This window comes from Anomalospiza imberbis, chromosome 1 (assembly GCF_031753505.1).
Source record: "Anomalospiza imberbis isolate Cuckoo-Finch-1a 21T00152 chromosome 1, ASM3175350v1, whole genome shotgun sequence".
Classification (NCBI taxonomy): domain Eukaryota; kingdom Metazoa; phylum Chordata; class Aves; order Passeriformes; family Viduidae; genus Anomalospiza; species Anomalospiza imberbis.
In genome coordinates this window covers 126,491,325-126,505,503 of record NC_089681.1, presented here as the reverse complement: position 1 = coordinate 126,505,503, position 14,179 = coordinate 126,491,325, and the positions used below count along the sequence as shown (strand labels likewise).

The window sequence follows — 14,179 nt, the reverse complement described above, 5'->3', positions numbered from 1 at the left end:
AGGTAAAGCAGATATTAGCAATGGAAATATTTCCATCTCTATCAAACAGTTTTGCTGTGTAGGTGAAAAAAATTTCCACTTTCTAAAGTCCAACTCAGTTTCTGAAAAATTAAATCATGTTACATGTGAATAATCTTGACCATTTGTAATTAAATTTATTAACACTGTCCTAACAGTAATAGTAGTCCATCTTACCCCAACCTATCCCCATACCCCACCCCGCCCAAGGGTTAAACAGAGAAGTCACCTTCTATACAAACTTAAAGCCCAAAAAAATATAGTGGTTTTGCATCTGGAATTTGAACAACACATGAATGTGTTAAATGAGAAAAGTAAAATGAAAAACCACAGCCTAATTGACTGAATAAAAGTTAGGGTGCCCAGCTCATCTGTCACAACAAAAGCATTCCCAGACATGCTTCAGGTCTTGTTTCCACTGCCCTGTTAACCAGAACAGAAGAGTTCTCAGAAGGAGCATTCCAGTTTCTGTTTGGTTCAGTATTTGTCTGTATAAGGAATCTGCGCTTCAGTATTTTAGAAACTAAGTTTCTAGATTTGTAATGTGCTGTAGTTGCTTTTTTCCCCCTCTCAATAAATTAATTCTACATATAACTGCTGATTAATTTATCATAAGCAGCCTCAGCACTGCAGACATGGTCAAAAAATGAAGGTCATAAAACCAGTAAAAATTAAAAAAAAGCCTTAAAGAAATGAACCTTATCGTGTGGTTGCCACTTTTTTATTTCACACTGTTGCTACCTAGAATCACTCTAAGTGTACTTCTTGGATGATGAATAAGGACACCAGCCAGTTCAGCTAGATAACCTGTGTATGATTGTCACCCTTTACCTGCATATGTGCTGGGTATTGATTAGACTGCACTTCTTGTGCTATTAAAATAGATGGGAATTACTCCATTGACTCCAAGAAGTCCTGGACTAGAGTTCAAGAACAAATATCAACTATACTTGCACAAAAGTGCAGTGTAGAGAAAGAAAGCAGCTCTTCATTATGGGGACTCTGTTGCTCTGGGCACTTGAGCCACCTGGACATTTTCACAACAGGACACACAGCCCACTGAATCAGGAGATGATGGTCAAACAGCTGTGGTGCTCTGCCTGCCACCAAGTATAGCACCTCAGAGCTTGCTCCAAAAGGGTTGTAAAGGCTTTGGACAAAAAACAGAATTACTTTAACCACTGCCTAGCTATACGAGTTAAAGAAAATTATTAGAAATAAAGTCTGTATATTCACAAAAAAATCCCAAAAAACCCAAAAAACCCAACGAAATAAGCATCCTTCTTCAAGGACCTATATTTTAAGAAGCTTCCTTTGTCAGTGTTTCAGGAAATCCGTAATTAAAGGACTGTGATCAAACCACGGAAACAGCATATAGAAATGGAGTTCACAAGTACCTTGGGAAGGAAACAGTATGATAATAATGGCAGTTACTATTTCCTGTATCAGAAAAATAAACATAGCTCTGAAATACAGCTTTGGTTTCAATGGTGATTATGATAAAAATTGTCAAAAATCAGAAGCTGTATTTTGATGCAATAATTCCACATAACAATTTATTCGGAATCAATTTGAATACCAAATAATGAAATTATTTTCCTCACCACTGCCTCCCTCTACTCTGCATTCTGAGGTTCACTACAAACTCAGGTATCTTTTCAAAAAGATTTTAAAAAGCTAGAGAATGTGTATGAAATGAAACTGAATGTTAAAAAAGCCACAATCAACCATTTTGTAAACATGGATGCACAGTACTGTGATCACTACTGCCAGCAGGCATAGAAATAAAACCATGATATTCTCTTAATTGTTTTAGGTTACATTAGAAGAAAGGGAAGAAGCCTCACAATCTAGAAAGTGCAGTGATTAAATAGAGTTATGATAACAGACTGAGTTCAGACCAAAGTGAGAGCATTTGATCTGGTCGTAGCCCTGACTTGGCTGCTCAGAGCACACAGATGTGTAACTTCACAGCACTCTTCTGGCTGCTCATGTGGGCTAGAATTGATTTTGTTGTGAGCTATACCACATTGTGGCTTGAAGTAGGATCCTTGCATATTTAGAAACCTGTCTTCCTAGGTTCTTAGACCTCTCTTTTACTACAAAAATCACAGTAACACCTTACACACTAGCAGAGCAAGTTCACAATCATTCAATCTGCCTGATCTGTCCTTCCCTAACACCAGAAGTCACCCAGTGATATTTCACCTGCTTCCAGGACTCAGACTAAGTATCCAAGCCAACAAGGGATTCCTTCACTGTAGAGTTAACTCTGGTTCCAGCTCAGGCTCCATTTCTGACTGCTATTCACTCACTGAATTCCTTCACCTGCATCTGGGCTGCTTTCAAGTCAAGCCAAGATCATCTGGATTGCACATAAAATCTGCCCTCCACAGTTAGCTCAGCAGTGTTGACACTGCACTCAGCTCACCCACAGCTCCTCCCAAGTGCCTTGGACAACTAATGCACTTCTTGATAGAGAAAAAAATCAAAGCAACACAGCTAAGGGCAGTTTCAGGAGCCAGGCATTCATTCCAAGATGTCACATTTATGAAAAAGTGCAACAGCACTGAGGAGACAAAAACTTGAATATATTTCATTTGGGGAGGAGAACTGAAGAGGAAGAGGAAAAGCAAGTTGTCTCAGAATTTCCTCCCAACAAGAAAAGAAATACCACACCTTCCCAAAACCCTTAGAGACGCAAAATCACAGGCAATCTTGTCTATGAGTAAAGAAACAAGAGAGGATACCAGACTACAGCAGAGGTCAGCAGAAGGCAACAGTGTTGTAGTACCTGTTTGGACAGAGTACTCCAAGGGAGTTACTCCATGTAAGGAGCTCAGACACAGTATTCCACTTCACACAGAAACAAACAGATGCAATGAGATTTCTGCCTTTTGACACCCGTATCAGGGCAACTTTTATTTCTAAGTTAATACAAACACTTCAGAAAGTTTGGTATTCTAGAATTTAAATTTTAAAAATGCAACTAAATATAGTTAAGTAACTAAGGCAAATAAACGGTCACAGAAATTAGAAAAAGGTATTATTCATGAAAAGTAGCCCCTGAAATAAATGTGAATTCATTTGATATTTGTTAATTGCAAGACAATGAAACCGTAATGGCTTTACCAAAACAGCAGTCCATCATCTGTAAGAGTAAAGCGATGGATACCGTAACAGATACTTTTACATCACCATACATAGAGCTGTTAGCACATTAATAATCATCTTTCATCAAGCACCAAACTCAAGAGTTACAAAATACAGCTGCAATAGCACAATTATACTGCTCTCTGCACATACCCCGAAGCAAAAAAAAAAAAACAAATGGGCTGCTTTTCACTAAGAAAGTTAGGCAAACATCTCTAAAGACAATGTTTTCTTTCCAGAAACAATCCTGAGAGGTGTTTCAGAGTCTCTTTCCTGAGGTAAACCTGGTACACAAATATATACTTATACTACAAAATACAAATAGCAGTTTTCTAGTACATAGCACCGCTAAGTCAAATATTAACTTGCATTAGTTTCTTGTTTTAAAGTAGAACACTCATCCTACATTCACATATCCTTAATTTAATTCAGTTTAATTTGTATGAGCAAGATTTTGTCTTTTATGGGATCATAAAAGACAAAAATTATTTGCAAGCATCAAATTCAAAATTTCCATTTAAGAAAGACCCCTTTTGTGGAATCAGGCAGGGGAAAATAGTCTAAAAGAAGTAACTTCAAATTAAATGTAGAGATGGGCACATTGAAATATTTTATATATTTATATAGTATAATCCAGTATATATTCTGATTTTATATTTTAATGCATAAAGTCAACAACAGACATGGCATCTCCATTGCGTACATTTTTAGACCAAAAGTTTCTCCATCAGAAACTACACCACCTTATATCAGCTATAGCTATCTACCATACTTCATTAAAAAATAATACCTCATAATCTCAATGTAAAATTAGTTTGCAGCTCCTTTTTAACATACAATTACTCTGGCATGAACATATGATATGACTGGTAGGGATCAGTTCCCTAACCATAATCACCTATTGTTATTCCACACCCAGGTGTATCAGAGGTGAGATGGGACTCACCACACCCTTCAAAAGTGACAAGCAGAGCTCACTTACCCTAGTAATGCAACTGAAGTAGCAGCAGACATCTATTCTCATAGGCAACACAATCTCACCTGATGCAATCACCAGATTTTGATTTAATCATCTTAGCAATCATTTAATGTGAACAATCAGAAAGTAATTACTGGGGACAAGAGATCGTGGAGAAGACTTGGGTACAGAAAATAACCCCACACTCCAGAGACCCAAAGAAATAAAGATTGGCTGATACAAAAAGCCAGTCATACTCCCAAGCAGCTGTTTTCTGAAAGCACAGAATTACCTAAAAACCTATAAAAACTATCTCCTGATTAGCATCATTTATCAGTGTATATATATCAGTGCAAAACCAGGAAATCACATCTTTTCAGTGCAGGAGGTCAGCAATATAATTGATTAAGATTTTTATAACAGACTAAACACACTACAATACTCCCAACCATTTTTACAGTTACTTTTTGCTTCAAGGGGTTGCTTGCTACATGTGTGGATTCAATATAGATGGTATTTCTTTATCATAGATTCCAAGTTAATTTCAAATTTAAATCATGGTGAAATGTTTCACAGGAGGAAGTTCAAAAGGTACAAATCATCCCCAAATGTCCCTCCTCCTCCATCACAAGGGTACACCAAAGCAGGTGCATTTTCTTTCCAAGTTCCTCTCCAAGGTGTCCAAATATTATTATACATCTTGAAACATCCTAGTTCAAATAATCAAACTTTCAGATACAAAGGAGCATGAAGAATAAACACCCAGTAACAATAGAGGCTACTTACACAAATTGTTTTGGATCAAAGCAAAGATAAAAACATCCTCAGAAACCTTTTAACATCAGGAAGGTAAGAGAAGAGCCCACCAGCACAGCTGATCAGAAGGACATTAAACAGAAAACGTGTATTTAATTGCAAAGACAGAACAGGGACAAAAGTGTCAGAAAGTATATGGAAAAAATATCAACATATGCTTTCTACACCCTTGTATGATCTCTTACAGGCTATCACTGGGCAAACATATATATCTATATATCCCTTACCTTTAACATAGTGAATTCATATGGCTGATAACCTTTGAAACTTTCATGGATGGCTGCCATTGTGTGTGAAGTTTTTTCCCAAAAATGAAGCAGTGTTGTCTGTAAGACAGGGTAAAATTTCAGTGCCAATGTTAACACAAATCTGTTTTCAGTGCAAATTTCACATCTTCCCTCCAACACTAGCTACATATTCTTACGGTTGAATATTGCCATGGTAACCTCTTAAAAAGCCACATTAACAGGAAAACATTCTTTCAGAGGTCAACATTTTCCTTGGATACCTGATATGTTGTTAACACATGAGAAAGGAGGTTGCATCTGCTGGCTCCCAGAAGATCCACTTTTTGACAGACATCAGTCTTCAGTTTGTCAAAGCTGAGTTTTGCATGTCGCACTTGTGCTTGAACCTTCACACAAAGGGACAATTGTTTATGTAGTGATTTTTTTTCTCTATTTTTAAGGAAAGAGCAAACTAATACAACCTCTAGGGAAACCAGACAACTGAACAGACCCAATTACAGTTTTATTTTCATCAATCCCACTGAAAATCCCAGATAAACTGGCTGATAAATGATACTCTTACTATCTTCTCTGTTGTTGCTTTTTGTGATATATCCAGTGAAGAATTTTTGTTTTCTAACCCTTGTTTTGTATGATGGATATTAGTATAAAACATACACTGAGAACAACTGGAAAAGATACTCATATTGGCATTTCTTTCAAGAAAGACAAATTCAAAGTCCAACCAACAAATTTCAAGCTAAAAATTTATGACATAATATACACGTGCACAGTCAGAGACATTTCTATGTACCTATAGCAAGAGACAAATTATTCTGATAAAGTTTAAAGTTTGTGTGCAACCATACAGCAGTTCAGTATCTTTGGATCACTAGAAAAATTACACTCATTAAAATTCTCCTTGTAAAATGGGAGTGCCTTTTCTGTTTACTGCTATCAGAAAAATATCAAGTCCCCTTTTCCTAGGACCTAACAATTTCAGTTTCAAGGGGTTTTAGTTTTTCAAATTATTTTTTCTATCACATTTGTCCTGTGTAAAGTCCTCAGATCCTTTATTTGCTTTAGCTGCAAGTGCCTGAGAGCACAGTTACAACTTCAGTGTGAAAAGGAGAGTTGTGAAGAAAATCATGCACCTGTGCAAAAATGAACTTTGAACTGAAATCCAATGGGCTTACACACATCTTTTGCCAAAAAGAATTGCTGCAATGGGTAGGGATTTAAGTACGAGATGTTGTAGGGCTTTGAAAAAACTAATCTCAGTTACAGCCATGAAAATCCAGAGAAATTCAACTGATGTAAATAGAAATGTGTCACATATATAACTATATTTTACAATGGTGCAGCTGAGAACAGAATCCCTTTCTTACTCGGTATATCACAACACTGGTGAAAGCACAGTAAGAACAGCTGTGGCTTTGTAGACTGAAAGTCCAAGTAAGCAAAGAATGTGAATTCTGGGGACTATAAATATTCTGCCAGTGATGGTGAGCCACAATTTTTAAAAAAAGAAGTACTACTAAATGGAATTATGAATTCCTATTCCAACTCCTTATGAAAGGAGAAAAAAATCCATAAAACAAAAGCACCTATATACTTTGAATTTCAGTCTTCCTGCATACATTCTTCAGGGACATTTAGCAAAGAACAAGGTCGGCATTTATCTTAACTGAACATGCAATTAGTGTCTCTTTTAAAAACTAAAGCATTCATAAAGAGAAAGAGGTGATCCACAACACAATGTGGAATACAAACCCTTATATTTATCATGCTCATACAGATGATTCAACATACTTAATGCTGTGTTACCAAATGCTACACATTTCTCTTGCCAACCAGGAAAGATGTGATATTATGAAAACTATTAAACTAAGCATGCTTTTACATTTTTTGATATATTGAAAGTTTATTGAGGAGAAGTATTTGCCTCTTTTCAGCAGCAGTGCAGGACAACTAAGAAAGAACACCACACACTATATCAGCATGACCTTTTGCTTTTTATGTGCGCCAATAAATGCATTTTCAATTGAAATTATTATTATTAGACATCTTTTAAGATTACTTCAGGAATTAGGTATTAAACCTCAGTGCTCACAAAGCATAATCTACTTAATACCACACAAGTTACCAGAATGAACCTTTGGTTCTCTACTCAGGGGAAAGCTGATATAATACATACTAATCTTCTTCTCCTTTCTCTGCAATTACTCTCTAAGACATAAGAAACAGAACCTCATTGTGGTCTCAGTACTGCAAATTTTTATTCATAGATTTAAATTTATTAATGCTGGACATACAAAATTTCTTGAAAATCCTAATCTGAAAACTGTCAGGATTTTACTGACCCTAGGAGAACTGCCTCGATCCAAACACAACCTGAACATTTTATGATAAATAAGCTTCTAAGCATCTGAAACGATAGGTGCTAGATGTGAGATTTATATAATACAAGAAAATCTTACAGTACTCTTGACATAAAAAAATTATTACTCTTTTTCTTTTTCTAAGCAGCAACCTGGAGCAACCTGCCTTTAATTTCCCAATGCAAACACCTAAGTACAATATTCATAAAGAGCACACAAGAAAACATAAATTTGGAAAGCAGTATCTTATTCAATTAACAGCTTGAAAAAGTATAAGATGCCAGACAAACCTGAAATCATTTCAAAGGACTGAAATGCTACAGTCCTAAATCCTGGGGGCTCAAAAGTCAGATTTCATAATGCTTGATTGTAAGGGCAAATATTTGCTAGCACAGTTTCCTAAACACTATCCCAAAATGGATCAGGTTGGAAGGGACCACAGTAGATCCTCTGGTTCAACCTCCCTGCTCAAGCAGGGCCATCCCAGAGCACACAGAACAGGATTGTGTCCAGACAGTTCTTGAATGTCCCCAGTGACAGAGATTTCACTGCTTCTCTGGGCAACCTGTTCCAGTGCATGGCCACCTGCACAATGAAGTTGTTTGTCCTCATGTTCAGGTGGAATTTCTTGTGCATCAGTTTCTGCCCAGTCCCTTTTGTCCTGTTGCTTGGCATCGCTGAGAAGAACCTGGTCCATCCTTCTGGCACCCTCCCTTCAGATACCTAGAGACACTGACTAGGTCCTTTCTCAGTCACCTCTTCCAGAGTCTGAACAGGCCCAGCTCCCTCAGCCTTTCCTCATAAGAGATGCTACAGTCCCTAAATCATCTTTGTCACCCTCCACTGGACCCAGTTCAGGAGCTCCATGTCTCTTTTTCACTGAGGAGCCTGGAACTGGAGACAGCAATCCAGGTGTGGCCTCACTAGTGCAGAGTAGAGTGGCAGGATCATCTCTCTCGACCTGTTGTCAATGCTTTTCCTAGTGAACACCAGCATACCATTGGCCTTCTTGGTCACAAGGGCATTGCTGGCTCATGGACAGCTCTTTATCTGCCAGTATCCCCAGGTCCTTCTCCACAGAGCTGCTTTCCAGCAAGTATGGTGAAAATCTTTATTCAAAAAGAAAAATTCTAATCTTCAAGCATGCTAACATAAAAAAAAATCCTCAGACCCATTAAAAAAACTCTATTCAAAATGTTGAGTTACTAAAATACAGATTGGCCATGTACTTTCAAGGAGTCTCTATGCTGTCTACAGTACATCTGTGTTACTACTTTCTTTCAGTCTCCTATAAAATGCAAAATGTATTTTCAGTAGTAGCCTAATTTCAGGGACAATTCAGCTAGTGAAGCATCATCTCCAAAATTATGTTGGATAAATGTACTAACTCACTTTACATACAGTATATTTTTGTCTCAGCATTTCCAGCATAGAAGGAGAAACAGATGCTTTTAGTCTAATTTGTCACCCAACCTCTCACTTACTCAATCTGAAAAGCATGCACAGTGTGTGTATAGGCTGGAAGGAGGGGATAAGTAAATTGAGGAGGAAAAACGCCTGGCATATAGCAAAATTTCGTGTTCAGGGCTCTCGGTAAACTCTACCAGCAGATGGAATCAGCGCAAATCTTTGCATTAAGTAAGTACAGCACCTTCTGGCATACCTGACCATTGTAAAGACTACATGAAAATGAAATCACACTGTAGTTCGAGGACCAAGTATTTACCACAGAGCACAACTTACAGCATTTCTGCATATGGCCAAGAAAACATAAGGAACTAGATTCTCAGTTCCCACAAACTCTAATAATTTCATAGTTTGAGTGGTGTTTTGATAAGGAGCACCCATTACAATTTCACATGAGTGTAACTAACTACTTACTGGTTTATTTTTCCCTTTTTTTTAAATTCAAGATTGATGATGCGCAGTCAGAGAGCAGAAAAGGTAATGTTTTATACAAAATAATGCCTGTAACTAAACTTTTCCACAGGCAAGGTATGAACTACCAATGCCTTGCACAGCATGAAACCTGATTTCCATGTGCTTTGGTATATTCTACATTTTGCAGACTATACTTTGATTCAACTGTTCCCTTGGGTTGGCATAATATTTATTGCATTCATTAATCTCTGCTCCATCATTTTTTAAGATTAACACATAAAAACACTGGTTAAAGAAGAGTGGGCATACTTCTGTTCGTCTGCTTCAACCCTGGTTATTAAAATCTTTATTTATGGTCTGATGAGAAACACTGGTATAAATTAATTTTAGGAGACGAAATTTAAGTGAGCCACATCTAGCTAAAAGGGGAAACTACTTGGACAGTATAAACAGATCTAAATGATATCTTTAAGTCTGAAGCTGAGCAGATGTACATCACATTTGTTCAAGAAACAAAACTATTCTTCACATTTGAATTAAGATAATTTTAGTGCAGACCAAGTTCCAATAATATGTTTCTTAAATTTGCTATTCTGGACTTAATGATGATTGTCTACGCTTGTGCAAAAGCCCTATGCAACTCACTCTATTAGCTCGATTAAGTAAATTTGCAGTCATGTTGCAACTCATAGAAAGGACCTAATTACCACTGCATGTCTACCCGTCTCACTCTGGAAACCAATCAAACATCTTCTATGGATCGGGTCCCTGCCCATGACAAAGGAGTTGGAACTAGATGGTTTTTAAGGTCCCTCCCATCCAAACCACTCTATGGTTCTACGAAAAGTCTGCCTTTCTGCCACAAAAGAACAAGAGGCATGTCAGCTTTGAAAAAGCACTTATATTTGCGTTTTAAGGAACCTTAAATACATTGGCAAACTCATGTGGAAAGACAGCAAGTAAGTGAAAGCTGAATTAAAGATGTATTAGGTCAGGTGCACTGCAAGAGAAAGATTCTGGAAAGGAAGACAATACAACTTTCCGATGTCCTGAAGGGGTAGAAATCTCCCATTATATGCAGACTTGAACAAGGCAAGTATACCCCAAGACAGAAGACAACACAAAATCTTTTAAGCCACCAAAGACCATTTTTCTAATGGCTGAAACATTCACGGTGAGAAACAATTAAAGTGTTGCACTAAAACACAGTGATATCCAACATAATCCAATGAAATGAATGGCAACTGAAATAACTGCAAATACCTACTAGAATATTAGAGGCCATAATTACTCAGAGATTTTAGGTTTACTTGTTCACAACAGTCCTGGAACTCAGTGTAAGCAACAGAAAAAAGTGCTAAAGTACACAAAGGAAAATTAAGACAAAAAAAGAAAAAAGGCAGAAGCAATGCTATATTGCTGCATAACAGAATATAGACAAATGCATCTTAACATGGATTAGTATAACAGTAGCTGCATTTCTCTGTATTTACTGGGACCAGATCATATTTCTCTGCCAGAAAACTCAATATGAAATGTCAACTGTCTACAAACAGAATGACCATAAAGTCAGTATAAGTTGATTGAAAGGTTTTTTTCATTTAATACTGACATTTTTGATTCTAGTCAGAACCATCAAATCTTCATGACTTAAACATATATTTTGCTCTCCTTATGCTACAATGAAGAAGCCTAAACAAAAAAAAATAGTAAAAAAGTCACATTATAAGCAAAATGTTATTCCTCAAACCCAGCAGCTTTCATGTAAACTTTGTCACTCAAACCTGCTACAATTTACTTAATTTCCTTTGTTTTCAGTATGTTAAAAGCATTTATTAGAAAAATTTCCTATCTGTGGATGCCAAAATTTTAAACTCCAAGAAGCACCAAAAAGTGTATCATATTTTCTCCAATTTTGTGATTTTTCAAATGTCATATTAGGACATGGTCTATGGCAGCTCCTGAGGAGAGCCATTATGACTCATCAAAATTGTCATCACTATTTTGGCTCAGTTTTTACCAGAATTTGTCCCTGTGCACACACCTATCCCCTCGTTCACTCATACCTAAGCCAGCTTTGGGAAGCTCCACAGGTCTTCTAGAAAACCCCTGCTGGACAGTTGCTGTGTATTTCATCAGAGAGATTAAAAGCAGTACAAATTAGCAGAAGAACATCACAAAACACGACTCTTACGCTTACCCTCAGGCACGCCTTCCACCCATGAAAGTATGTTTGGTGTGCCTAGCTCAGGCCTTGACATCTACCTTGTTAGCTCGTGCCTGTGTTAGTGGATGGAGATCGAGCAAACACAAACAACTGACACTAGAATTCACTTCATATTACCCTGTTTCTCTCTACTGGACTATAAAGGGAACTCTCATTGATCAATTTAATTGAAGACATCTACAGAGCACATGGCTGAAGTTATGTTTGATAAATCCTAACCTAAATGACATCCAGAAAATTATTTCCTTTATTGCTAATAATAACCATAAGTATTTGAATGCGTGCCTTACTTACCCTTTTAATTGAGCCAGTATAAGCTTCCAAGCCATGATTCTTGATAAACTCCTGATGAAAAGACTGAAGAGTCTCAGCAGCTTATGTATCACAGTCTAACCAATTTTCATCTTGTCTTTGTTAAATGAGACAGATTGACTTAGAAACACCTCATCTTAAGTAGATTCCCCTAGTCCCTGTATTACATTTTACACTTTTTGATATTCTCCTCTCCAGGTTTTAAATCCAGAGATGTGGACTGTGATCTCTGCTTGCTCAAACTGCACCAAGAGACACCACTGGCTTACAGCTAAGCTACATCTTTACTTAAGATCGTCACAAAAACTTCTTGCAAAAAGCTTTCAAGTGTAGTTATAGAGCTGCAATTAGCAGTTTGCTGCTGGGAGAAAATAATTAAATATACAAAAGAGATGAAATTGTGATTAAATACGCAAAAGACCTCTTTTAATCTAGCACTTCAAACATTTTGTTGCTTGTATCTCCAGCCACTGAAGATGAGGCCATTGTATTCAGGATACAAATATATCACAGATGAAGTACAACTACCATTCTCTATTCTCTTCTGTGACCATAGAGCCTCATGTTTTTATTTTCTCCTGCCTATGTAACTTTGCCCTAATTTTTAGCTCTGTTATTATCCTCTCATTACTTTGGGTCAGAGGCATGTGTTTTCCTTCCTGTTTGAAATTCATGTCTATGGTCTGGGTCAAGGAGAATGCCATGTTAAGGAGCAATGTGTTTAATGAGCTTTGGTGCAATTTCTACTTTAACAGCAATAGAAAAACCTATGGTAGGAAAATATGTTATTAGGTACACTGAATTAACTACTATTATTTTTAAATCCCAACAAAGGATTTTTTCTAAAAGATACAAATATCTACCAAAGGGCCAGGCCATGGGTATACAGCAGGATCTCTGTGGATTTTTTTTTTTTTTCAGGAGTATATGAAATTTGGTCTTTGTGTCACATTTATGCCACATCTCCCTCTTCAGTTTTTCAGTATTTGGCCTGTAAATGTTTTACTGCCTTCAGCCTGTTGGCTCACACACCATGCAACTCCAGCCTGGCAGTAATGAGTAAACCATGGCCAGAAGTGCTTACTTCACAACCAGTGAAAGCAGATGTGAGCAATTCTCTGAACACTGTGAGGATATAAGTTATGGCCGGCTTGAATATTCTTCCTTTTTTCCCCTCCAAAACACAAAGGTTGGTTGTACCATCTTCTGATATATTCAGTGATGGCTATCCCAGAAATTAAATAGCACTCCTTCTCTCATTTATGCAAACATATAGACACTTATCTTACTCTTTTCTCTCTATTTTTCCTACTGCCTCACCTTCTTCCCAGCCTTGTGTTTATTCCTGCCGTTTTATGATGTACCTTTTTCAACTCTCTTGTGTCTCTTTAAGGATGGGGAAAAATGAGAACCTCCTCACACATTATGCATGTGATTCCATAAGTATTATACAGGGACATGACTTTTCACTCTGCATTTCAACTGAAAGCCAAGTTGGATCTGCAAACACAGATCAGTTCAGGCTTAGCAATGGGGAAAAAAAGGCAGGCAACAACAAAATATCTGACCAAATATGTAAATTATTTTCTGCAAAAAGAATGATAGATGAGGGTTTGTGAGGCCAGAAAAAAAAATAGTGAGGAGTATGATGGAAGGCCATCATACCACAGATACAAAACTTGAAAAAGATGAGACTTCAGCCAACACAGGAACCAGAGGGCATTATACTGAATCAGCCAACTGAACACAAAATGAAGTGAGGTGATCTTTACATAACATCTATGTCTGCAGGGCAGGTCTTTGATCACAGCCATGCATTGGGGATGGCCAGAATTTATCTTGGTTCAAAAGCAACTGGATAATTCTACAGCAAAACAAACCCTATGTCCTGTGATGTCTCCATTGATCACAGCACTAAAAGAAAACACCTCTGTGTATTTGCTCTGTGCAGCTCCCTAGTTGCTACCATTGGACACCAGTGAAGACGATGCACAGACAGCAGATTTTTGTCTGAAGAATAAAGTAACCCTGAGGCACATTCACAGGTTAAGGGGAGTTTGTGAGTTTGCTCTGCTGGATTCAGATCAGCACAGCATCCTCTTAGGCCAGAATAACTCTCTGTTCTGTGGTCTAAGATACTTCAAATTAGCTTGTCCAACATAACACCTGTGTAACTGCAGATTTTCTACTACAAAAATTTAAAATC

The 14,179-nt window shown here is 37.3% G+C and overlaps 1 protein-coding gene across 3 annotated transcripts in view; it reads right to left on the bottom strand.

Annotated features, from left to right (window-relative positions):
- ICA1 (islet cell autoantigen 1) overlaps positions 1–14,179 on the bottom strand; it is a 53,414-nt gene that overhangs the window by 18,291 nt on the left and 20,944 nt on the right. For all 3 annotated transcript variants that reach the window (XM_068210276.1, XM_068210284.1, XM_068210293.1), the window contains exons 6-7: positions 5,454–5,579; positions 5,173–5,271 (exon numbers count right to left, since the gene is read on the bottom strand). In XM_068210276.1, the coding sequence (XP_068066377.1) occupies positions 5,173–5,271; positions 5,454–5,579 (225 nt within the window). The remainder of the gene's footprint in view (positions 1–5,172; positions 5,272–5,453; positions 5,580–14,179) is intronic.